The 27,848-nt window shown below is 41.7% G+C and overlaps 1 protein-coding gene across 2 annotated transcripts; it reads right to left on the bottom strand.

Annotated features, from left to right (window-relative positions):
* Positions 1 to 278: 278 nt before the first annotated feature.
* On the bottom strand, positions 279 to 27,074 carry LOC127596669 (cryptochrome-1-like). 2 transcript variants are annotated; one of them, XM_052059447.1, is made up of 15 exons: positions 26,873 to 27,074; positions 22,299 to 22,462; positions 15,425 to 15,533; positions 15,191 to 15,333; positions 13,939 to 14,123; positions 12,413 to 12,501; positions 11,631 to 11,771; positions 10,687 to 10,998; positions 9,750 to 9,901; positions 8,690 to 8,892; positions 7,851 to 7,967; positions 7,646 to 7,762; positions 5,742 to 5,822; positions 5,270 to 5,391; positions 279 to 2,631 (listed from the first exon to the last, which is right to left on the bottom strand). In XM_052059447.1, the coding sequence occupies exons 2-15, from the start codon at positions 22,454 to 22,456 to the stop codon at positions 2,623 to 2,625; spliced, it is 1,938 nt and encodes a 645-aa protein (XP_051915407.1). In that variant the 5' UTR covers positions 22,457 to 22,462; positions 26,873 to 27,074; the 3' UTR covers positions 279 to 2,622. The 2 variants fall into 2 exon arrangements, with proteins under 2 accessions (XP_051915407.1, XP_051915408.1); XM_052059448.1 differs by having other exon boundaries at positions 7,646 to 7,747.
* Between the last annotated feature and the right edge of the window lie 774 nt (positions 27,075 to 27,848).

Below are 27,848 nucleotides of genomic sequence, written 5' to 3'. Positions count from 1 at the left end.
TTGTAAAAGAAATGAAAATGTACTGCTCTTTTCCTCCTTCCATTTCAAACCAAGCTTTACCTTCCGATCTGAACCTCCAACACGACAGACAAATACATAACCAAAAACTGCCATTTGAGGTCTAGAATACTAATTCTGCTTTTTCTAAATACGTTCCCGATAACGGCATTTGCATTGCTGGATGATGCCGTTTTCGGACAGTAGGCGGGGGTACACGAACTGGTAGTCAGCCAATCGCAGACGGTGCAAACATCCGTAAAAGAATTCAAAGGAAAACATGCCGCGCCGAAACCGTTTTTATTTGCTGTCATGATAGCGATCAATTACAAACAAACAAGGCCTTTCACATCACAAAGCAGGACAGAGAACAAGCAGCAGTTTACGGACACAGTCGATGGCATCGGCAGAGGAATTTCGCGCCACGTCCCAGCCCCATTTCAGGCGAGACACAGACAACTGGTGAAATGAAATGGACGCGTATGTCATTCCTCCACCGTTGTGTGATACTGGGCTGCGGGATGACAAAAGTAAAAGAAAAAACATTGACTTTCTCTTTCACTGCGATTAAAGCTACACAATTCGTTTAAATTCTCAAGAGAACAAAGAATTATGATACAGATAATACACAATAGTTTGACAACACACCGCCCCCCACCCCCCAAAAAAGTCTCTAGAAATCGCAACATGATCTGCTGCTGCCCCAATCTGCATTTTTGGGGGATAAAACTGAAACAAACCTTAAGTGAAAAATGCGATGCAGGGTGAAACATTCTGTGTTGAACATTTTGGATGACTAAGGATATGATATACAGTATGTAGCATTATCATATCTATAGGTTATCAACAAAACAATCAGGTTTCAATACTAAGAAAAGCGCCATGAAGAAAACACTTCATTTGAAGAACGCCATAAGACTTATGTCCCATGTTGGCCTCTGGAGAATTGTTACAGACACACTGAAGCTGATCAGTGATCCAAATACAAGTCTGACGCGTGTTTTGCACGTCAAGTCTCATTGTAGGGGCAGGCCTTTGAATGAAATGTGTCGTCCGCCCCAGGTGGCTGCAGATCGGGGCGCCGAGCAGACCTGTTGAAGTGTCCTTTTGAATGATCATGAAGCGTGTTTTGTGGAGCATAAACATCATCTTGCATCAAACATGGGGCCTGGGGTGGATGTGTACATCCTTGGGTTCGATTCCGGTCCACAGCAGCGGACTTTCCGATGTATCCACAGAGCATCCAGGTCGCCAATGTCAGCCAGGTTTGCTATTGGTTGGATTCTGGCACCATTCCTACAGTGTCAGTTTGGAACACATTGGGGATATCAATTGTCACACCTTGCGCTGTTGTCGTCCTTCATCGGGAGGCTGGACTTGGTTGTGAGGAATGTTTGTTTGTTTCAAGCACAATTTGTCTCTCTTTTATTTTTTGGTTGTTTTATTATGAAACAGTAGAAAAAAGGGAACCTTGGAGATGATCCTTGTCCTTGAAAACATCTTAACAAGTGGGGGTCTGTGAACAGTTTTGTGTTGTTGAAAATGTTGCACAGGCTCAAGTGTCACTGGTCTTCAGAACGTTTAAGTGACAACATCAGGGGAACCACCGAGTTGGAAATGTGACAGGGCAATGATTCATAAAATGGTCACTCGAAAAAAAGTGACATTACCGGGAGGTGGCAAAAGCTAATTAATTGTTCATGACTTTTTGAAAGGGTTTAGAAAAAAATGTTTGGGGTTTTATATACAGTTGTGTATCAATACCTGGCATGTCTCATTTTTCATTCGATCAGATGAGCCAAACACAAACACATCATCCTATGCAACCCAATATTGCTGGTAGCTGCCAAGATCATTGATAAGATAACCTATCCGTAATCATAATTAGACTGCATCAATTCTAAATATAGTTGTTTTGACTTTATAAACACTTCGCCTGACGACAGCAAATTGGTGTCAAATTCATTTTTGTTACACGCTACATTGTAGTTGACCTCAGAGCGCTGTGAAGCCATATAAATGTATGATTACTTCATATTATCACACATACAAAACAAATCGATGGATAACTACTTCAGAAATCCGAAAAAGTCAAAAACTGTTTAATTAATGTTGTTTTTATTTTAAAAGGTTACAAAAACGCTTGCGATATATCAGTGTTCTTAAAAGTGAATACAATTTGGCCTCGAGTTAGACATCTGTGTCTTACCGCAACACCACAACGTGTTACGTGTTTAATGCTAAACTGTTTTTTTTTCCAGATGCAACTCGGAGGAATTCTGTTCCCAGCATGAAATATGCATGAAAAAGTATTTTATGTACATAAATATTGATAAGGCGTAGCAAAGAATGGTGACTTGATGCTCCCATAAATGAAGATATTTATGGGCTCATTTGCTAGGGTTGTCATTTTTTTGTTGTACTTTTATTGCAAATAAATAGATGTGTTTTGTTTGTTGATATTTTTTGCAGGTATGAAAATGACTGAGGTCAGAGGTCGCCACACTCCCTTGGAAAATCTGAGCCTTGAATCACATTTTCACCTTTGTGTTCACCCTGGCAGGTTTTGACTGAGAATGTGTGTTACAGTGGACCAATGTCGACTTCTTCTTGTGCGACGTCCTTTTAGGTGGTCTGTAGGACACAAAGCAACACAAGAAAAAAATTGAAGACTCAAAAAGGCATTGTTCTAGCCATGTACTGATGCAATGGGCAAAAATGGAGTGGCTCGGTAAAAAAAAAAAAAAAGTTTACTAACATTTTTGGAGCTGCATATTGTTAAGTATCTGTTTCTTAACTATTGTGATTAATCATTGACATGATGGTTGTCATCATTTATTAGGAATATAATTAAATATAATTTGAGCAAATTTGTTATTTTAGAAGTGTGTATGAAACTGGTAGACTTTTGTATTGATCAATACCCCAAAAGTTGCTCTCGGGTTTAAAAAGGTTGGTGATCCCTGCTGTGTATCATGTACTATAAATATTTTTTTCACAGGAATATGTCATTGTGGAAGACTTTTTAAAAATCTAAGATTTCAGAGTTTTTGTGCCACTGAAATTTAATGATACACTGTACTTGCTACCGATATGTTAGTGTCAGAGATTTTCTCGGACAAAGTTAAAGAAATGACTCGGCGCACAGGAAAATTGTCTTCAATATCGGCGGGAGCGGGCCTCTGAGAGCGAACGACGGTTAGTTGCTCCGCGATCACAGTCTCAGCTCCCTCTCCGCCGGTTCGAACTTTTATTGTAAAATACAAGTAAAACACTGCCCCCGAGATTTGCATACCGCGCCCCCCGGCCCGGCCTCTCGGTAATGATCTGATCTACCCGAATACACAAGTCACAGACTTTGCTGATGACAAATGATCACCTGGCCGTGACAGCTGTTCCCAAACTTTCTATTGGTACTCAACAACTCTTTGTTCCCAATTTGTTCATTCCCACTCTGTGATTGAATCTAGTCTTCTTACATCCGTTCGCCCCCTTGCTTTGACGTGATTACCCAAGAAAAGGCCTTCCGCCCAAACGGCCGACGCCTCTGCGCTGAGCATGTCCAGACATGCCCAAATTAACCGAAACTTTAAACATGATATGTCCAGACATGCCTAATTTAACCGAAACTTTAAACATGATACAATTTTGTTCATAGATTTCTCTATCAGTTAGCCTGGGGCATTTTGTCACAGCTCCAGTAGGATTTATATTTCTTTCCTGTTCTTGTCCTGCAAATGTCTGTGGTTGTACGTTTACAGTTGTACCTTGAATATGAGGGTTGTATAACACAGATTTTGACACCGTTAGTTTGAAATGAACGACATGAATATTCCAATTTTTCTTTTTTCATCAACCTTATTTTCTTTCAATTTTTCTATTTCGAATAAACCAAGGATTAGCAAACCTTTTTGAAACTGGGAGCTACTTCTGGGGTACCGCTTAATGCCAAGGTCTATCTACCAGTTTGATAGTATACAACTCTGAAATAACAAATTTGCTCAAATTACCTTTGTACGTTATTATTCATAATTAATGATAAGACACTGATCATGGTGATCGTTTCTCACAAGAATTACGAAACAGATAACTCTCAATAGACAACACTGTATTTTTATAAATCGCTTCCATTGTTTACATTTCCAAACGATCACTTCTACAACATTCCGAGAAAATGTCCCATCACTAGTGAGCTATTTTTAGAACGGGCCCACAGGCTACTAATATGGTCCCCTGAGGGCTACCTGCTGCCCACGGGCACCACATTGGTGACACATTACTATCGTAGGACAGTGCAGTATTAGCTAGCTAATGCCAATGTAAACATAACAAACATTAAAAGTTGCATATTGTTATGTCTCTTTCATGTTTTTCCCCCAGGTACACACCAGGTAAACATTTAAATTGAGTACAAATGTATCCTGAAGACAAATGCGTCTGAGGATTCCTTTTATCATTATCGTTTGCATCCTGCTACGGTACGTGTGATGGGAACAAGATACGTGTTCATTTTAGACCAACAAACCCAGTACATTCATTAGGCACGGTTAGTGAAATGCAAACGTTTTGGAACTGAAAATGAGTCCTCTTTCCTTTTACTGATGGATTCCATGGGTGAACACCACCACTGTTTTGCATAAGAAAACCTTTATTAGTCTCGCAATGGAGAAATTCCAGATTCACAGCAGCAAGTTAGTGTTTTGGATCTTTCGCTGTGAGCACAGCAACAGTTCATTTGCATAGAAGCCCCGTCCCCAGCACCTCCCTCTCCCTAAAGTGGTTGGTGGCCTGGCCATAAATATTTGTTGGCACAGCAACAACCACAGCCCCTTACAAATATTCAAATAGTGTTTTTTTTTTGTTTTTTGTAATGGATGGAACAACTTGTAGGTTTGTATGAATCGTCATCTTGTTGTATTGTTTACGATTTAAAAATAGCGACCAAATTGTAAAGTTGTCAATAGTAAAGTAGCTCCCCTCTGTTTGCAGATATGTTGTTAAAGCTTTGAACTACAGAACCTGCTTAGATCAGACAAACAAACACAGGCGCAGCCCTGATGTTATTGTGCAAAAGAACATTGTTGAAAAATATACGGTCTATCTTAATAGTCATCTGATCAGGTTGTCATTTGTTTGTGCAGGATCCAATGAAACCTCCATTTAGCTCCTCGGATGCCACATGGCAATCAATGTTCAGTCACTGATGTCCTGATGTCACGTGTGACAAATGTTTAAAAAAGCCTTGGCGTATTCCTGCATTCTCGCAACTGACCTCTGCACTGTGCCTCTGCATCTTGTGGCCTGAGCAAGATGACGGATCTTCTTCCCCTGAACCTTCACGTTCCATTTCCCGTTCGCGTTTTCCTGTGATGCCGCCTCTGATGTGAACCAGTCCTGAAAATAAAAAGGTTTGACAGTGTGACCATCAACAGATTCATTTCCATATCTTCCTATGTGAAAAAAATGTGTTCAAACTATCTTGCGACACACACTAAGGGGAACCAACAATTCATATGACTAATACAATATACAGCAACAACGGTAAAAACATTTCTATCTACTTAGTGTTTTATTGCTCCTTGACAAAAAGGGCGCTACACGCACACCCAATGGACAGCGGCAATATGAACAAAACGTATTGTGGCATATTTATACTACCTCAAAGTATTGTCCATATGGCCCAATCACTTTGTCAGTTGCCATTTTAGTCATTGGTGACTTATTTTAGTATGTGCCATCCCTACCTGGGTGCTGAGGCACAGCAAACTCATGGTACGGTCGGCTATTGGTGACGGTTGCGTTGTTTTCTGGCACTGCATGGTAACCTGCAGAACAATGTCAAAAGTCACACATCTGACTTGCACGTCAAGATGCATGCTTGCTGAAGAGGAGTCCCCCTCCCACTGTTACATATTTCACTTGCCGGTGCGCAGAACCTCATTGATGAAGCAATTTTATTGTCCTCAAAAATCTAATTTGCCCTGGCTAGCCAGCGTGGATAAACACGGTCCTTATGTGGTTCAGAACCGCTCCTCTAAATCACGAATCCTCGTCTCTGTGGTGGCAAATTAGCTACACTTCTGCAACGATTTGTTATCACTAAAGGAGAACAGGGAGTGGCTAATCATGCAACACACCAAGCATTTTCGAGGACAATGCTTTACTTGTAATACGAGGAAACGTTTGTTTATTTGAATGTCCATCGAGCCATAAGAAATTTACTCTGAGCAGCTAATTGGATGCATTCCACTCCATCTTCGACGGATTCAATATCTACACACATGGACAGTGACACAGACCTCTTGGCCAATCGGAGGCCAGGATGATGCTCGGTAAGCCAATGGCAGAGCAGCTATGAGTATGTTGCGTTCAGGAAACTCGCAGCTCTGACCGAAATAAACATCGTTCACTATGTAAACCAGTGTGGTGGTTGCTGCTGCCGTTTCCGAACGAAGCAGTTGAGGTCGCTATTGGATTAGACTTCGTTGTAGTGAATGTCTTCGCGAGGCTGGAGCAGAGAAAATTATTTCGTATAACGCAAGAGGGTTTTTTTTCGTCATATGGGGGGCAGTAGAATGGGAACGGTGTTAATGCATGAAGATTTTTTCACATTAGGGGGTATTTTCGCCCATGTAGGTTTCATTCTAGAGGAGTTTCACTGTATAGTCCGCCGCTTTCTGCTGTGCATGCGTCAGCGCAAACATGTACTCAAGCGCGTCTTTTGATTTCAACTAATCAGCGCCGACGCAACCAACGTCACACACGGCATACGACAACAGCTAAACTAAGCTAGCCGAGACGACACGCGAAGTCGGACGGACAGGTTTTTATGCCAATTTGTGTGTTTCCCTTTTTGTCCAAATATATATTTTACGACAACAACCGTCTTGTCCACGGCGTCTTTTATTCGTTTCACTGGGGTTTAGCAAGTGTGTTTATAAAGAGATGAAAATCTCTTTACTGTTACTAGTGTTCGTGCCTAAACATGGCTGCGCTCGTGAAATAAAACAATGAACTCAAACACGTGTTCGTCCATTGTTGTCAACTGATATCAGGATTAATTTTAGGCAATTTTTCCTCAATTCTCCGGAGAAATTTTGAAGAAAATTTGAAGATCCGGAAGACTTTCATCACTGATTACAGCAGAGAAAACTAGAGGGAAAGTAATACACAGCAAGCTGAGCAAAAAGACACACATCAATCAGCCAAACGAAGCATGTATGATTCAGTGTATAACATATCAAAAATGTATAATAGATGCACGCCTTTTTTGTTTGTTTGTTTGTTTGCACGAGTGTGCACCATAGAGTGCCGAGTTTAAATTTTGAGTTTTGAGACCTGGACTTTTTTTTTCTTTGCAACTTTATTTATTTATTTATTTATTATTATTATTCATTTTGGTTTGCTAGGGGACTACATAACCCATTCATAAATGCTTGTATAATTTTACACTCACATTTATAAGATAAAAAGTTACCGTATAGTACACTGTATACTGGAATATGAGTTTGAGTCCACGTCACACTACCCTAATATACAGGTATGCTTTCACCACAATGATTTAATATGAAGTTACAACATGGGGATTTTTAATGGAGAGCCTTTAATCGATCGTTAAATCAGAAACACAGCAGATTACGTGACCCACCGTGCTGCGTCACCACTGGCTGTCGTCCTTGGCTCGATTGTTCTTCGCTGTCAAAGTTGAAGAGAATGCTTCCGCTGCCATTGCTCGTAGAGACGGAGCTGCCTGACATTACAGACACTAGAATAACACCACAGAAGCTGACTGCACGTCTACACCTGTACCACCCGTATGTGAAGTGGTGTAAAAAGACTGTCTGTACACTTACTATGGGGGGGATTGTTATTGTTGCTGCTGTTGCTCCCGGGCTGTTGTTCTCCAGGTGAGTAGGCCATCATTCCTCCGTTGCCGTTGCCATTGGTGGATGGAACAGATGCCAGCAGGCCTGAAAGATGCAAAGAAATGGAATTTAAGTATCAGAGTGGCTGTAAATGATATTGATTAGCATAATGCCTAGGCAAAAAAACAGACTGATATAATCTCTGACAATCAGAGATTTTTGGTTTGGAAGACATGAGTTAAAAATAGTGAGTTGACACAGTCAGATGTCTTTTTTTCCACGACGTCTGATTGGGCAATTAATGTTGAGTTCCCAACGGTGTGGAAGTACCCTGATTGTCAAGTCAAGTCAACAGTATTAATAGAGCACTTTCAAACAGCCATCGCTGCATACAAAGTGCTGTACATGGAGCAATTTAACATGCACAATAAACAGTAAGACAAATCGGTAAAGGCGGTAGAAAGCACCAAAAAGTAAAACCAAGAAGAACCAAAACTGTACCACACATTGCTTGCCCACCAAGACATCCTTGTGGTTCTACTCTCTCTGAATGTACGTTAGGCTGTTTAATGACACTCCAGTAGGACTTAAATGTTAAATTAAACACACAACAACAACAAAATTACACTCATTGTATATCCCAAAATAACTCATGCATGGTTCCAAAAATAGCATCAGTGCTAATGCTAAAGTCAATGTAAAATGCCACTGACATATTTAACTTAACAAGATATTAGCATGAACTGAATTGACACTTTCTATGCTTTGTGTTGAAAGGTATTATTATTCATAATCATATTCATAACCATAACGTGATGTGTCCTCACCCAACCCCCTGTATCGGCTCAGCTGCTGGTAGATCTGCTTCATCCTCTCAATGTTGAGTCGGCTTGCCTCGGCGTGATGCACCATTGGTTTCGGGTAGTGCACGCCGATGACGCACTTGGCAGCCGCTTGCACTGACTCAGGTGCATTCCAAGGGTCGTAGATGAACTTGGCGGGGAAAGCACGGAGGACAGGTATGTAACGTCTGCAATCGCAGTGAGAGATTCGATACGCAGATTAGAGACAATGCTTACACACGTGTGTGTGGGAATGATCAAGAAATGGTACTAACATCTTAATTAATTTTAATTTGTTCTCAGTTGCATATGGAGGGGAATAAGTTTTGCAATATATTTAGATCATTATACTGTATATACCAACATTTGTCTTGACCAAATAGGGACAACAATCAGAATAAGTCGCTCACAGTTTGTTTGGCACAGTGTTTATGCCAGAAGCCCATCCTGATAAAAGCCTCCCATTTTTATCTAGGCTTTTGACCGGCAGTGGCTAGGTTATTATGATAACAGTGATATTTGGTACTATGAAAGTGCTCTGTAAATACTGTTGGCTTGACTTGACTAGTAATCACACTTGTATGATAGTTAAGAATATTATGTTGCTTTAAAGTTGGTACATTTCACAAATGCTTTATGAGTGCGACAATCCGAACCCGGAACGGACTACAGTTTTTCTATTTCCCTCATCTCTTAAGGGAAGGTTTTCCCAATCTTAATCAATCAGTGATACACTAGTATACTGGACCAGATTATGTTTGCCCTTGGGGGGTTCCAGTGTGTCAGTCCAATATTAATAAATATTTATCTAAATATTTGTTTGTTATACTTTTAGGCCCAGGCTGTCATATGCATACGCTTATACCACATCGGAATTGCAAATGAGAATGTGTTCTCAATTGCCTTATACAGTTACAATGAATAAATATAGTACAGGAAAATGGCAACCATAATTTCCTGTCATTTAAAGGAAAAAAAAGTTTTGGTCTGAAGGAATAACTTTTTCTTGTTCATATCAACGACCTGTTCCAGGAGAGGTACCCACCTGATGAAGTCACCATTGGGGTCGGTGCGCCGGCCAAAGCCCACGGGACAGTAGCAGTGGAAAAACTGCTGGAAAAAGGAACTACAGGACAGCCACATCCAACTGCCCGCATTCACACTCCAGTCGGCGTCGAGAAGCAGCTCCTCGAAGACCTGTGGCACCACAAACTTAATGTAGGATCGCTGTCCCACACCCACATACAAGATATGTGGACCAAGATCTGATCAGTCACTCCTGTCATCTAGTGGCGATTCATAATACTGAACTCATTTGCACAGCCTTCATTATTCTCACAGACTGATCGGGGAGGTGTGCGAAGCCTTTCGTTTTGAAAAAAATAAAATACACCAAAAATTTATTTACAGTAATCCTTCGTTTATCGCGGGGGTTACGTTCCAAAAAGAAGCAGTGATAGGTGAAATCCGTGAAGTAGTAGTAGAAGTTTTTACAGTTATTATACAATACTGAACTATGTATACAATGACACTAAAGACCAAAACCTATTTTCAGGACCAAGCACAAAAACCCCCCAAACGTTTTCAACAAATAACTATAATAATTTTTGGAATTACTGTCCTGTAAAATAATATTGTTTGAGCGCGTCCTCAGGTGCTTTTGCGGGTCCAGAATATTTCGTTGACATTGTGGGGTATGTATGTACAAAGACGAGGTGCGGAGACTGTTCACGGTCAGTGCCTTCGCCAATAAGGATGCAGAATGCGATTCACTGTTTAAAAGCATCAAAAACACTGTACTAAAAAATCCGTGAAACAGCGAAGCCGCGGAAGGTGAACCACGTTAAGAGCGAGGCCTCACTTATACGTTTTGGGACTAGATGAGGGTTTTTGCAAAAGTATTTTTACATTTTGGCATTGAATGAGTGAAGGAACCTTCACTTGCAACTCTCAATCAAAGCTCAAATCCAATGATAGCTTACCTTCATTCCTTCCTCCCAGCTGATCCACAAGTCACCTCTAGTGAGGAAGCATGCCACAGCGTGGCGAGCCAGGTGATGTATCCAGCCCTCTTGCCTTAACTGAGTCATAATGGCATCTATCCAGGGGAAACCTGTCTTGGCCTCAGCCCATTTGGCGAGCGCCTCAGGGTTTTTGTCCCAGGGGATGCGGACACAGATAGGGTTCCCCTCCATCTTGTCGAAGCGCGGATTGTTGGTGGCCGCGGTGTAGAAGAACTCTCTCCACAGTAGCTGTCCGTAAAGCGAGAGAGGAGGGGAACTGTTCTTTTTCACCTGAGAAGAAAATATTGGAAGCAGAGTTCAAGTAGAACATTTGCAACAGATAAAATGAACAAATAAAGAACTCTCCCACCAAAACTGTCACCATTATCAAATCATTGTTAACTCTGGACTTCAGTATTGTAAGGTAATTATATTTTTTAACTGTACACCAAATCTCAGTGCAACATTTTTAACTGTCATGCAAGTGTCAAAACTTCAACCACTGTTTGTTTTAAAAACTACAAAGTCACTTCACTTCACTTTGTAACAATGGGCACACTATTGTAAGTTCGATTTCATTTTATGAAGCTAATTATATTTTTGAAGCTCAAACACTTGACTTAGGTCAGTTTGTATTGCACACCCAAAAATGTGTTTAAAAAAAGCTGTCAGACAGAAATCAACAAACATTGTGTTCCCCAATGTAATAGACACTAGAGGGGGCCATTTTGATTCTTAACCTATTCCAAATCCTGTATACCTCATTGCAAAATTTCGACATTCCCTGAGCTGTACCACAATTTAATTCCACCTCCACCCATGCATGACCCCCTTTTGGTATCTAACGTTCTTGAACCATCTAGAGTATTTTTTTTTGCTCAGCGATGAAAAAAGCAATTCTGATCTCAGTGATAACTGCCCACCTTGCGGTACAGGTCCGTGAGCTTGAAGTAGAAAAGGCGACACGAGAGGCAGCCAAAGCGTAGGTATGGACTAAGGCCTGTTGGGCTGGCCAGCAGTGAGTTGGCGTTCATTCTCGGACGCTCGAAGTTTGCCACCCACGCCTGCAAGGTGCACAAGGAGAACAGGGGAGGGGAGGTGCAGAGCATCCCACAGCAACCAACGGTAAGGCAATGTCCACTCGTGCACGGGTTTTTTAAAAAACTAAGCTTCTCCACCCCTCCATCAAAATGCAAACACATATTAAAGCACCAGGTGGCATCACAAAAAAAAGAAAAAAATAGTTTGGCTATTTATTGAGCTGAGTTGTGGCAGGGTACAGCACCCTCAAATTTCAGTGCAAATCAAATTGCACGAAAAAGATGTTTGTTTTTTGGTCGCATTTTTAAAAATACCCGTGTTTGTGGACATGGCATGACGCAGCATTCCAGAAAAAGGGGAAAACAAAATTTCAGGCCTTTGATTTGGAAAAGTGCGATGAAACACAAATCAAAGGAGGAGTCATTACTCAACTACACTACTGTGTGTGTGTGTGTGTTCTACATCTACACAGCTGTCAGCCACGTTTTTGTACATTTGCCTTGAACACATTGAGGTTGGACCTGAGAAACTCAAAATGCGAGTATGTCAAACTTCCCAGTTTTCTGGAATGCAGTGTTAGTCTTTGTGGATACTCAGGTAAGTCTGCCTAATCACAATTACAAATGAATAACAACAACAACAAAAAGATGATTAATATACTCACTTTTCTTTCTAAATGTCGCTCTATTCTGGTCAACGCCTCCGTCTCTCCTCCCGGCCAGACAGCTGTCGGCAGGCCCTCGATGTCAAAGCCTGAAGACATGAATAACAATTGATTCAGTCATTTCATATCTTAATGCAGCTTAATAAGATGGAAGCCGAATCCATTCAAGAACACTGGGTGGACCTCTGATTTGCTTACGGTCAAATTTGTTCTTTATATTGACTGAATACCAAATTGTACTGATCATCAAAGACAGATCTATCACTTTTGTACATTGTAAGAAAAAAAAAAGTATGTCTTATGGTGATCATCACATTTCCCTCAGTACCATCACTTCCGTGGAGAAATTGCAAGCTATTTCGCTATGAAAGAAATGTGTGACAACTGTCATCAGTGACTATAAAAACATAGCAATACGTTGCAGAAAAGTATGATACAAGTTCAATTAGTTTCATGACCACATTCATAACTTTTGCTTTTATACCTCAAATCATGTTTACCAGCTGAAATGAATGCTAACAATCTGATGCGCATTGGGTATACGTCGTCAATTCAAGCAATCCACTACCACCCAAAAGCTTGGATACTGCTTCTTATTCAATAGAATGAAATTGTGTGTCCAAACTATCACCTGGTTGTGGAGATATAAATAAACACAATTTCACATGATGATCCTGCTCTCAGAACGGGTACACAGTTTGCACTTCATCCAGGTGAAAGCAGCAGATGGCTTCCTTGTGTCAGTGTGGTCTGACAGAAGCTAACAGCGTGACTTTTGAAGGATAATTTAGGAGACAACCAGCCTGACCTTTGCTCGCAAAGAATTAGGAACCGGAAATATACTGTACTTTACTGACACCTTACATTGAGAGTGAAAGACTGGCCCATGTGGAGGCAGCAGAAGGCCGCAGGTAAGCCTTTGCTCTCAATCGAGCTAAACCATCTGTGAATGGAAAGCAGACATCTGGATGGAAGCTCAGAGGAAGATGAGCTGCCCCACAATTAATCCAATAGTCAGATTTAGACCAGCATGGACTTTCAAGACAAAAAAAGTAGCGTGACCCGTGGACTTCATTCAAGCATGATGTTTAGCTACCCCAAAAGAACATCCATCCATTTTCTAGTGCTTATCCTGTTCTGGGTCACAGGTGACATGGAGCCCATCCCACATCCCACGCTTTCAGTGTTTTGTGATTTCTCTATGTGAACATTTTCTTTTCACTCGCATGACAATCAACAATGCTAGACTGTTACTTGAATCATGAGATAAACATTTCTTTACAAACGGTCAAAGTTAGAACGATCTCAATTCAAAAATGTGTAATGTGAAAAATGCTTTGAAAATTTGAATATGTGAATTAAAATAAAAATCAAATGTGAGAAGAAGCTCTTGCCATGTATTGTCTGTGACTTCTGAAAGTTCACTGCATTTACATTACATTACAGTAATTGCATTCTATTTTTTATTCCGTTTGTGCAATATTTTTGTTACTCCTCGCTGTAGCGATTCTCATGGTGTATCTCACCGAGCTCCTCCAGGGACGGGACCCCATACTTGTCTCCGTGGTCCTCCGAAATGGGGGTTATGCAGTTCGCCATGAGGCTGTCTGACAAAGTCTCCACAGGCATTTCAGGAGGATCCAGGCGACTGATCAGTGTCTGGAAACGCTTGTAGGTCAGAGGGGGTTGGCCACTGTTCAGCTCTATAACCCTGGTGGGGTAAAGGAAGAGACCCTTGCTCAGTTCAGTTCTACATGGCCAGACAAGATGCTGCTGACTGTGTCGGGGTAAAATGTAGATGTTGGAGCATAAGCTGTGGGATTTTTTTGCGGGGTGATACTTTACCCAAAGGATATTCCATCATCACCATAAACATTGTCACTGTTGTGTTGTTTTCACCATTTCCAATAGCAGCGCTTAAATGACTTATACATGTACCAGTAATACCATGATTAAGAAAGGTGAGATGCATGAGGAGCATTTCGACTGGGAATCATAATTGCATTAGATTTTGTCCCTTGTTTTTGAAGTTAAGGTTGAATGTGTTGTTTTTAAAACAACTTGATGAGGTGAGACTGTTTGAAAAAGGCAAGTGTATGATGATCTTTTTTTTTTTAACGGGGCTCTATTTTCAGAGACAGTAATTTCATTTTTGGTTCAACGCCCTGCTCCACGGTTGGGTCATTTGGCATGTGCCCAATGCCTCAGACATATCGGTGGCCAAAAGTTGTCCAAACTTTCAGCCTCCTGGAACCATGTCAAGTTTTAGTGCACGTAGTCACACGGTTTTAGTCACTTTGATCAGGGCATTGGCAGACAGCTTTTGACATTTGTGGATGTGCTTGCTGGAGTCATCACATTCATGGAGCACTAAATAATTGCAAGAATCAATTAATTGAACGTATTATGATTATCATCAGTTCCTTCTTTCGCCATGTCAAGCACCATCAGCGCATTCCTCGTATACCCAATGAAAATGATAAGAGCACTTTGATTGGCGACAAATCAAGTCGGTTGTGCTCACGCAGCACAAACCACACTTTTTTGCAAATGTGTCAACTACCGACAGTCCAGCTTACACTCGGTCTAACCCACCTCTGCGCTGATGTACTCAACTCGTTGCGCCAGATTTGCACTAGTCATGAAAATAGAGCCCTGAGTGTTGAGCTGTGCCTCTCAGCAGAGGACACCGTCGCCAATGGCAAAAGCGAACAAATGTCAAGAAGTTCATAATGATGAGGTTTTGAATCATGGTCGAGTGTCAGATTTACAACATACTTGTCCAGGTCATAAAGAGTGTGTGAGATCTTTACGATGACCTCTACTCCTGCCTCCATTGCCAGTTTCTTGATGGCAGCGTCTCTGTCCTTTCCAAAAGGCTCCGAGTCGTACTCAAAGGTCAACCTCGAGATCTTCCACTCCTGATGCAGACGCACCAAATACATCAATACTTACAGGTCTTCAAATTAAATCACAAAGACACCAAGAGGGATATTTATGGGAGAGCCTCACCTTAAAGAGCCGCGGGAACACATTGGCTGGTTGGCCCCTTATGACAAAAAGGCGAGAGTTGAGCTTGCGAAGGTTGGCATCCAGATCCTCCAAACACTGGAGAAGAAACCTGACAGAAAAGGAGAAAATTAAACAGATTGAATTGAGAGCCAGCATATCAATCAAGCACCTGTCCAGAGTAATTAAGAACAAGGTCCCCTCCAACAGGAAAAAACTGACAGACCCAAGACCAGTTAAGGGCCACTGCAGTAGACGAGTACCTCTACCACTTGGCTTGAGTTGAGTTTCTTTGTCGGTTGCATGCCTTAATTATTTACTTACCGTACTTGGTTGGCATGATTACACTTAAACAACCTGAATAACCAAGCACTAACATAAAACAAATGTGTGTCTCTCTTATGTTGCATGAAATGCTAAATACTGTATCGGTCTGTACGATACAGCCAATCAAATCAGTGCCAGAGAGTACCGGTACATAGCTTGTTCCAGGAAATATAAAGCTTGTCTTCTCATTTAAAAAAAATCCTTTGTCAAATGTAAAGCCTTTCAATGTTGTTCTTTGCTCACAGTGGGCCTTCTTGGAAATTCAGTGGCACACTGTGTCAGCATGCCACTTACACTGGTGACGTAATCACCATCCTCCTCCACACGCAACACCTCAGCTTTTACCACTCCAATCTATGACTAAGTTGTTGGACAACATGACTTGAGCACTGTTGATTATACTTTTTGACAGCTTACAATACAATACAATACATGCTAATTTATATAGCGCTTTCACAACAAAGCGCTTAACAAAACAGTTAACATAAAGTAAAATAATAAACAGCTTGTTGAATTTGTTTCAGTGCAAAGTCACAAATGCACGTTTGACCTACAAACCAGAGCCTCGTCACCAGTCTAGACTGTGTCTGATCTGCATGAGGATCAAGCAAAGAGGGGCCTGGCAGGCCATTCTGTCCATGTCCGTCAGCCCGTCCCCGAGTAAAGACGCTGTCAATCTCAATGACTAAGGGGAGGATGCAGAGTTCAAAAAGAGAGTTCTTCGTCTTCTGCTGAGAATAAGACAATCTCACTTCCTGCAGACCCGTTTAGAGTCTGTGACTCTGGACTCTCTAACCCGTTGCAGATTTCTGCTGTTTGGCTACTAGTTCAAAGTCAATTTACCCATTCATCAAATCATCCATCCATCCATCCATCTAACAGTGTTCACTCGCTACTTTGTAGGTCAGTTATTGAAGCTTTACCCTATCGTACATCTTCATTTGTGACCATAACTTCATTTATTGCTGTTTTTACCTTTTCTGGCGAGCTTTCTTGCAATTGTCCTTCCTTCTAAGTCAGAGCGGTCAAGAAATTACAACGTACAAATTGAACCGCTGGCCAAACATGTAAAATTGATGCCCACAAAAGGAACAATAAGGCCAGCTCCCTCGTTCAACACAAATACATTAAACCGCTCTGCTACATCCCGGTTAGCAAGTTCTGACATCTCTCAGCAACATAGCCAGCTCTAAACACCTAACGTTTAGGATGTCATGGTATCCTTCTTTTTGTACCTCAGTCCAAGTCACTTGATTTTGAGAATCTTCTATTACGCGATCTGATAACTCAGCAATGTATTATAAAGAAAAGGAAAAAAAGAGCACAGCCACGATCAATCGCATTACTTTAAAAAAAAAATGAAAGTAACCCAATATGATACCGTTTTATGTGGTCTATAAGGTCTACTGTACTGATGATTCAAACCAAATAAGCATTTTTTAAATTACATATCAGCGGTGAGGCACAAAATAACAATATAAACCAATTACATTTGAATATTATTTATTCACATGAGGGTACACGGAATCTGCCTGAGCGCACCACCGCAAGGCTTCGTGAGAGTGTATACCTCACAACTTTTTGCGTTTAGGATTCTTCACTGGCTTCTCTTGTGTTGTACCTCACGAGCTACTTCCTGCTGATGTTAGTGTTTCACTGTGCGTGTGTGTGTGTGTGTGTGTGTGTGTGTTAACCGCATCATCAAACCTCAGACCTTATATAACTGTTCTGTCCTACATCTGTTGCAAATTTCCATCGAACCACAATACAATCCCTTACCTGAGCATAGTAATCTTATTGCTGGTGCACATGTGTACACTCTATCTCCTCTCTGAATCGCTTTGTATTAAACAATAATATTGACAAGTGAGGTGATGAATTTGCTTATGAATTACTTAGGCCTGTCTAATGACAAGCCATCACGTTTAAAGTATCTGACAGATGACGCTGGATGGCTGAATTTTATTACATTTTGTTCAACTCTATAAAATATTGTATTTCCACAAATATTAAGATGAATGACTCCTCTGTCAAATAGCCTCCGTAACATTGGGCTCGTGATGGGGTACACCCCAGACTGGTCACCAGCCAATCATAGGGCACATACAGACAAACAACCAAGAGTTTCATCAGTTCTGTGACTGAGGTTTAACTCAATTTACTTTTACTTTATTTTAAAATGGGAGGAGGATGTTTTTTAGACACATCACAAGGAAGCAGTGACAGCTCTGACAAAGGCTGAAGTGACAGCCGAAACTGGCAGCTCATGCAGAGTTGTTTTCGTCACTAATAAAAGACTGATTTAAAATTAAAAAAAACACATATTTCAACGAATAAGAAGACAAGATGAACGTCATATGCTACCCCTCACCATGTTATTCTCCCGATTTAAAAACCACAGCTACACCAGCAGGGCCTCCTCCAGTAGAAGAGTTTTCGAGTCACGGCACCACACTCTTAGAAGGCAGTGTTGATGAATGTGAATTACTCTGGGTGATTCACATTTACGTAAAATTATAGAAGCGGCTCATGGCCCGAGGGGCGAATGACGAGAACGCTGCATAGACACATATCTATCTTTGTACACACATAGACTCATACGGTAGAGGTACCTCTTAGCCAAGAGGATGCTAGGTAATAGCCAATGGCAGAGCAGCTATAATTACATTGCGTTCAGGAAACTCGGGGCTGCTAGTAGCACTCCAATATTGTATTTTTACCTTTCGCATCTTGAAATTTATTTCGTAACAAGAGGCAATATTTTCCTTTTGAAGCGTTCAGATTTCGTATAAAGAGATGTTTGCGAGTCGAGGTACCACTGTAATCAATACCAATGGTTCAATTTATTGATCTGAATGAAATCTTGTAACTCATACCATGAACAACAGGAGCTGTCGGTTGCATGCCTTAATTGACGATTAAGGCATGCAAGGCTGACGTTGCATGCCTTGCAGGAGCTGTTGTGTTTTTAATAGGACACTATGCTGCACTACAACTTCGACCAAAAAATGGATAATGTAAAGAGTCAGGATGATCACGTGACGTTTAATCTATGCTGTTGTACACTTGGCGAGCAAGCGCACTTCCCCTTGACCATCATTTTTGCCTGCAGCCTTTTCCAGCCAGTGCGTCTGCCAGCATGGGGAGTGCCTCGCCACAACTAGGTCACGACAACGTAACTGCTCACAAGTGGTACGTCGCTGCCTGGCACAGTAACCTACATCTGCTTCCTCACTTTTTCTTCAGTGAGGAAAAAGTATTGATGAAGAATATCTGTTAACATGGACTTTCTTTTCTAGGTTAGTTAGAAATTGTTAAAAAATGGACAAGATATGAATAATTTGTGAGATAACTGGCCTGCCGTATCCAATACCTGCGAATGTCATGTCTAAATATGTTCGGAAAACAAGAAAAAAATGTAAAAAAAAAAAATTAGAACAGTTATTTTTTATCTGTATCATAAGCACACACTTAACAAGATGTATAAGCAAAAGGTAAAAAGACCCTTCATTAATTGCTTAATAAATAAAAGTGCCTTGGGCAGAACTGGCCATGACGTCCCAGCCTGAAAGGGACCCTTGATTGGGTTGAACATAGGCACATATTTACTCTTGGTAAAAATGTAGACAGAAAGATGGATCCAAAGTGAGGGAATGTTTGAGTTAAACGTGTGATCAACATGACATGTTGCTTGTCAAAATTAGTTGACCTATGTAATGATAATTCATAAACTTCTCATAATGAGCAAGACACGCCAAACTCCTTGGCATGTTGGAAGGAGTTCCATTTCTGGTTCAAAGGTCATCATCACATTTCCCCTCTTACTGTCACAGCTACCCTCCTGTGATGGTGAGATAAATAGTAAAAAAGAAATTATTTTAACTTGATGTCTGGCAGGACTATTAATCTGCTCAGTACAGGTTTACTTCAGACAAAAGACTCGGTATCCTTCATAAAAATGGGGAGTGAAAAAGAGAAACGCGTGCTGATTTTCACATGTCTGTTTTCAAATCGCAATACATATACATACACACATACACACACACACGCACACACACACATTTATATATATATATACACATTAAAAAAAAAATCCTCGTCTCACCCCTTGGGTGGTGTTCGTCCCTCATTCAGCTCGGGTCCTCTACCAGAGGCCAGGAAGCTTGAGGGTTCTGCGCAGTATCCTTGCTGTTCCCAGCACTGCACATTTCTGGACTGAGATGTCCGATGTTGTTCCCGGGATCTGTTGCAACCACTCATCTAGTTTGGGGGTCACTGCCCTGAGTGCTCCGACCACCACAGGCACGACTGTCACCTTTACCTTCCAGGCTCCCTCCAACTCCTCTCTGAGCCCTTGGTATTTCTCGAGTTTCTCGTGTTCCTTCTTTCTGATGTTTCCATCACTTGGGACCGCTACATCCACTACAGCGGCTTTCCTCTGCCCTTTATCTATGATCATGATACCTGGTTGGTTCACTATTACCATCTTGTCAGTCTGGACCTGGAACTCCCACAGGATCTTCGCTCTGTTATTCTCCACCACCTTCGGAGGTGTTTCCCATTTTGACCTTGGGGTTTCCAGTCTATACTCCGCACAGATGTTTCGGTAGACTATGCCAGCCACCTGGTTATGGCGTTCCATGTAGGCTTTCCCTGCCAGCATCTTACACCCTGCAGTTATATGTTGGATCGTCTCAGGTGCCTCTTTGCACAACCTACACCCTGGGTCTTGTCTGGTGTGGTATATCTGGGCCTCAATGGCTCTGGTGCTCAGGGCCTGGTCCTGAGCAGCCATGATGAGTGCCTCTGTGCTGTCCTTCAGGCCAGCCCCCTCTAGCCACTGATAGGACTTCTTGAGATCAGCCACTTCGGTTATGGTCCGGTGGTACTTCCCGTGTAGGGGCTTGTCCTCCCATGATGGTCCCTCTTCCAGCGCCTCAACCTCTGTTCCCCATTGTCTGAGACCTTCTCCGAGTACGTCATCCGTTGGAGCCTTCTCCTTGATGTATTCATGGAGCTTGGATGTTTCATCCTTTCGGCTTGCGTACAGTCCCAGGGTGCTGGATTTGGGATGGAACCTTCCATGCATGGTTAGGAGCTTTCGGGTCTTAACGTCCGTGGTCTGAATCTCTTCCTTTGGCCACCTTATTATTCCTGCAGGGTGTCTGATCACTGGCAGGGCATAGCTGTTTATTGCCCGGGTCTTATTCTTGCCATTGAGCTGGCTTCTTAGGACTTGCCTCACTCGCTGGAGGTATTTGGCCGTAGCCGCTTTCCTTGTTGCCAGTTCGAGGTTGCAATTGGCTTGTGGTATACCGAGGTACTAGTAGCTGTCCTCAATGTCTGCTATTGTTCCTTCGGGGAGTGAGACCCCTTCAGTGCGGACGACCTTTCCTCTCTTAGTCACCATCCGACTACATTTCTCAAGCCCGAATGACATCCCGATGTCGCTGCTGTAGATCCTGGTTGTGTGGATGAGGGAATGTCCCTTTCGCTCTTAGCATACAGCTTTATGTCATCCATGTAGAGGAGGTGACCGATTGTAGCTCCATTTCTGAGGCGGTATCCATAGCCTGTCTTGGTGATTACTTGGCCTAGGGGGTTCAGTCCTATGCAGAACAGCAGTGGGGAGAGTGCATCACCTTGGTATATGCCACATTTGATGGACACTTGGGTAAGTGGCTTGCCATTGGCTTCAAGTGTGGTTTTCCACATCCTCATCGAGTTCGCAACGAAGGCTCTTAGGGTCCTGTTCACCTTATACAACTCCAAGCATTCAGTGATCCACGTATGTGGTATCGAGTCATAGGCTTTCTTGTAATCAATCCAGGCTGTGCACAGGTTGGTACGTCGGGACCTGCAGTCTTGTGCGACTGTTCTGTCAACCAGGAGCTGATGTTTGGCTCCTCTGGTATCTCTACCATTGCCCTTCTGTGCTTCGTTCATGTATTGATTCATGTGTCCACTTATCTTAGCCACTAATATATATATATATATATATATATATATATATATATATATATATATATATATATGTAGTGAGCGCTTTGATCTCACAGTGCAGAGGTACCGGGTTCAATTCCAGCTCCGGCCTTCCTGTGTGGACTTAACATGTCCTGCGTGGGTTTTCTCCAGGTAGTTCGGTTTCCTCCCGCATTCCAAAAAACATGCATGGAAGGCTGATTGAACACTCTAAATTGTCCCTAGGTCTGAGTGAGAGCATGGATAGTTGTTCGTCTCTGTGACCCCTGCGATTGGCTGGCAACCGGTTCAGGGTGTCCCCCACCTACTGCCCGAAGACAGCTGGGATAGGCTCCAGCAACCTCCTCAAAGTTTCAGCAATCTTATTGAGGTGTTTGACTTTGGAGGTTTCACTGTGTCTGTGTGTTTGTGTAATGTCTCACTTTAATCCAGATTTGGTAAAGACTGCTTTTTTTCAATACGCTTCGGTTGTCATCGTTTTATATCCCCCTCCCCCTCCAAAATCTACGCTTGAAGGTAGTCTTGACAATGTTTAAGGATATATAAAAGCCACATAAAAAAGTCTTACCTCCACCTATTGACCCCAACATTGGATGAGCCTGCAAACCAAGGGTCCAAGAAGTAGACACAGCGCACCGTGCCCGCCCCCTGCACTGCCTCCTTGAGCGCTGGGTTGTCATGTAGGCGCAGGCCCTTCCGAAACCAGTGGATAGAATTGGGGGCCATGTTTGTCTGAGGAATGGATGAGACAAAGATGAATGAATTGTGTCTCTCTAACTGCAACACATCCTGTATCATCTGTGCCAATAACATGCCTGCTGAGAATAGAAAAAAGCTGATGAGGAAAAATATCACATTGCAAGAGGACAACATAAATAAATAAATACAACTAGCCATAATTGTGCAGCCCTATTCCTAGATCAAAATCTCATCCATCCTCTAGTGCACGGGGATCAAACTCGTTTCAACTTAGGGGGTATAATCATCGAAATTTGACCTGAAGTGGTCCGCAACCATTTTCCATTTGCACCTTTTGAGTCGTATCTCCTTGCAAAGATTGTTTTAAATTATAGGAGCAATCTGATATTACTAAACACAAATGAGAGCAATTTCAACAATATTATGAATCTGTGTTTTCATTTACATTTGCAATTCACAGGTCACGTAAATGACTTGTAATCCATCCATCCACTCTCTATACTAGTTATCCTGTACTGGGTCAAGGAGTACGCCATGCGTGACATTGCAGAAACAGGTCAATCATCCATCCACTTGTGGATGATGTAGTCGGCCGTGCACGGGGCGCGCACATGGAGACTGCCTTATACGCCCGAGCGTGCATCTGAGTGTGACCCTATGTATCCACAACAGTAATAGGTGTGCCATCAAAAATGTTGCCGCAGCATGCAAACCATAATGCGCGCATTTTTACACCGTGCGCAGACTACTTTTTTACCAAATTGTCAGATGAGTGGGGGTGAGGCAAGTTTTACCTGTTTTCATGCCAGTCAACCTAAAGTAAGGACCCAAGTGTATAACTGAACTTCAAATGGACTCGTTTCTGAGAACTCATCTTGTATGGTCAAAGTAACAAGCATGCCTTCAAACTGCTTGTTCAACAATAAGTCAACAAGTCAAGTCAAGTCAACAGTATTTATAGAGCACTTTCAAACAGTCATCGCTGCATACAAAGTGCTGTACATGGAACGATTTAACAGTACAGTACAGTAGTTTAACAATAAACAGTAAGACAAATCGGTAATAAAGGCGGTAGAAAGCACCAGACAGTAAAATCGAGAAAAAATCTAAGTCATGCTGAGTCGAACACCAAAGAATACAAGTGAGTTTTGAGGAGGGCTTTGAAGATGGGCAACGAGGAGGCTTGCCGAATGTTCAGTGGGAGGTCATTTCCATTAAATGCACACCCACATCATTTAGCAACAACAACAAATTGCCATCTATCAAAAAGTACAATATTACAAATAGATTGATGGATGGATGTACAGTGCCCTCCATAATTATTGGCACCCCTGGTTGAGATGTGTTTTTTAGCTTCCAATTATTTTATTTTTTTTCTAAATAATATGGGACCTTAATGGAAAAAAAGAGAAAAATCCAACCTTCAATACAAGTGCATTTATTCAGTGGGGAAAAAATCCCACATAAAGAAATAATTATTTGACATCAAATCACCTGTTCCACAATTATTGGCACCCTTAACAATTCCCAGGAAATAAATATAATTGAAGCATTTCTGTCATTTCTACAGTAGTTTACAAAGTTTACCAGAGTATGTAGGAACATTTAATTAGTAATTCATCACTTCCTGTCTCCCTGGGGTATAAATATGACGTGACACCGAGGCCATTTCTCTTATCCACTCTTAAACATGGGAAAGACAAAGGAACACAGCATACAAGTGAGGCAGATGTGCGTCGACCTTCACAGGTCAGGCAGAGGCTACAAGAAGATTGCCACTCAACTGCAGCTGCCCATATCCACTGTGAGAGGAATAATTAAGAAGTTCAAAACAACTGGAACAGTGGTAAACAAGCCTGGACGAGGAGCCAAGTTTATTTTGCCACCACGCACAGTGAGGAGGATGGTAAGAGAAATCAAAAGATCTCCAAAGCTCACTGTTACAGAATTACAACAAATGGTAGCATCCTGGGGTCACAAAGTCTCCAAATCAACCATCAGGCGCTGTCTACACGCCAACAAGCTGTTTGGGAGGCATGCACGGAGAAAACCTTTCCTCACTCACAATCATAAACGCAAGCGTCTGGAGTTCGCCAAGCGGTATTGGGGCTTCAACTGGGACCGTGTGCTTTGGTCAGATGAGACCAAGATTGAGCTTTTTGGCAACAAACACTCTAAGTGGGTCTGGCGTACCACGAAAGATGCGCATGCTGAAAAGCACCTCATACCCACTGTGAAGTATGGGGGTGGGTCAGTGATGCTGTGGGGCTGTTTCGCTTCCAAAGGCCCTGGGAACCTTGTTAGGGTGCATGGCATCATGAATGCTTTGAAATACCAGGACATTTTAAATCAAAATCTGTTGCCCTCTGCCCGAAAGCTGAAGCTGGGTCGTCACTGGGTCTTTCAGCAAGACAATGACCCTAAACATATGGCCAAATCTACACAGAAATGGTTCACCAGACACAAAATCAAGCTCCTCCCATGGCCATCTCAGTCCCCTGACCTCAACCCCATTGAGAACCTGTGGGGTGAGCTGAAGAGGAGAGTACAGAGGAGAGGACCCAGGTCTCTGGATGATTTAGAGAGATTCTGCAAAGAGGAATGGCTGAAGATCCCTCTTTCTGTCTTTTCCCATCTTGTGAAACATTATAGGAGAAGATTAGGTGCTGTTTTGTTGGCAAAAGGGGGTTGTACAAAATATTAACACCAGGGGTGCTAATAATTGTGACACACATTATTTGATGTCAAATAATTATTTCTTTATGTGGGATTTTTTCCCCACTGAATAAATGCACTTGTATTGAAGGTTGGATTTTTCTCTTTTTTTCCATTAAGGTCCCATATTATTTAGAAAAAAAATAAAATAATTGGAAGCTAAAAAACACATCTCAACCAGGGGTGCCAATACTTATGGAGGGCACTGTATACATAGATGGATCGGTGGGTAGATGGAAAGATTGACAGAGATACTTCATTAATCTGGTGATATTTTGCCTCATTAGGGAAATGACTGATAAAAACTGGTCAACACTTCCTCTGCCATATTGTTGATTTTTTCAGCCTTCACAGTTTAGGGATACAAACACTTGACAGATTTTTCAAGGAAGCGTTTGTCATGAATGTTGTCACTTGTCAGCCATCCAATGAAATGAAACCTGTGACCGTCTGTTTGGGTGGAAAGAGGATGGCTGCTGACGGCAATATCCTGACGGATGAAGATGATTAAGGCCGTTTTCACATGCATCTGATGGCATGTTGATGACTGAATCATGAAATTGAATACAATCGGTTCACATTAATCAACTGCTAATTTGTTCAGATTAAGTACCCAGGTATGTATACAGTATGTTTACATTTTTTAAAATCAGGGATGCAAGTAAACTTACTTATCATCTATTTGAGCTGATTGTGAATCTGCCCTCATTTTCTTTTCTCTAGCACATCAGGTTTTCATATAATATGCAATATACATCGTGCCTCATGAATCTCCATACATGGGAGAAATAAAACATTGCATACATGTATGGTTCTAACATTAATTTCTTGATGGCCGACTCAGCAGCAGTCAAATGGTTTATGTCAAGAAACATTTATTTTCCCTATGTATGGAGACTTAGGGGACACCCTGAAGAAATAAATTGTGTAATGAATTAAGGGTTAGATTCAGCAACAGCCCCCCACCCCAAAAAAATGAAAATAAAATATAGCTTCAAATGACAACACTTGATAAAATCCGTATTGCGCAAGTTTCTTGTAGGTCAAACTTAAAAACAAGAATTTTAATTATCTCAAAAGTCTGTCGTGCCAGGAAAAAAAGGAGCTTTAAAAAAAATCAGTGTCAAAAATATGTTTTGGGACATGCAAAGCCATGTCTGATTAATATTTGTAGTTGACCTCAGCTATTTTTTTTTACCTGTACGCGTTAATTAAACGTTCATTCATGTTTCAAGTAAGACGCCGTTAAATGTAATAGGTAAAAAACAGCAACAACAATACATTAGACACTTAGAAACTCAGTCTTTGTTAAAAATAGTTCTGTAGTTTGTGCATCCAGCGGATCAACAACAGATGATGTACTGTACATACTGTACATGCACACATATCTATTGGTTAGACGCAAATGCCATGAACTTCCCACAGATGGAAACTAGGTCATGCGTCTGTTGTGCAAAGAACCCTTGAGCAAATTCACAATTTTAACGTTAAACTGAGACCATACAGTCAATATGGGCGTCAATGGGGTCCTTTGCAAAATAAACCAAACAAAAACACCCAAATAAAAAGGAGAGTTTGATACTAAAGTTGACCATCCTGCCCAGACACCAAAACAAGAAACCGGGTCAGAGAAGCACGCCTTATGTAACCGGTGGCGCTGTTTAGCAAAGTAGAACGTACTACCGGGTTGAAAGTAAATAGTTTCGCCATCCAGAACAACAGCCTTACCTCGCGGTAGCGCTCCGGAGATGATATTCAAGTCAGACCCAATGAAATGAGCATTCTTCCCTCCTGTGCGTGAAAGTCCCCACAGTCTCCGCCACTTGGGTGCGTGAAGGCATACAGCAGACTGGCAGTAGCCTCTCACTCAAGAGCCCCAAACTAATCGCGGATTGCGCGGTTTCATAACAGTTTGCCCAAATGCGCATGCGCTCGATCCAAATAGCCTCCTTTCGTGCGGCGTTCACTGTTCTCTTAACCTCTGTAGCGCGGACAGATCACGCGCTATCAAATAAATAATTGAGATCCGCAGTTGGAAAATATCCGATGAGGTGACACAAAAACATAAATAATATCACTTTCAAAACAATGACCGTGTACCAGAACAAAAAGGTCATAGTTCAAATGAAAATCTGAAATGTAGCCATTTCATTAAAATCAACCAAGTATAGAGACACAATTTATGAACCATAAACGTGTTATATTGTCATTAAAACACCTCCATTAATCGTTGTAAAATGGCATTCAGACTGTGATTGCCTAATTTACGGCAGTAGGTGAATGCAGCACAAGCCTTTGCCCAACGTGAAGGCAGCAACTCCTCAAAATCTGCCTTTCTATTGGTCGGCGTGAGGGTTTTCGTCACCCTTTTGGTCACGTTTGAGCGGCATGGGAATCCGGAAGTCAATTTATGACAGATTAAATGGTGACGCTTTATTTGTACAGTATAAATAAATGAGCGCTCGGCCTGTGACCATATCGACTGACACTGAATTAAATTAAAAAATAATTTTGATTGGTTTAACCCGATGACATTTCTCAAGATAAATACGATATACGATTCTAAAGAGAAGCCACTGTAAAATACATACTAAAGTAAAGTAAAACGACTCACCGTTCCTCGATGTATTGCTGGAATCAATTAAATATACACATCGTTATCTGTTGTTGTTTTGTTATCAATTACTATCTAGTTGCACAGTGT

The sequence above is a fragment of the Hippocampus zosterae genome, chromosome 2, assembly GCF_025434085.1.
Source record: "Hippocampus zosterae strain Florida chromosome 2, ASM2543408v3, whole genome shotgun sequence".
In the NCBI taxonomy this organism is placed as follows: Eukaryota; Metazoa; Chordata; class Actinopteri; order Syngnathiformes; family Syngnathidae; genus Hippocampus; species Hippocampus zosterae.
The sequence above is the reverse complement of the archived record's forward strand: the minus strand, read 5'-3'. Positions and strand labels throughout refer to the sequence as shown.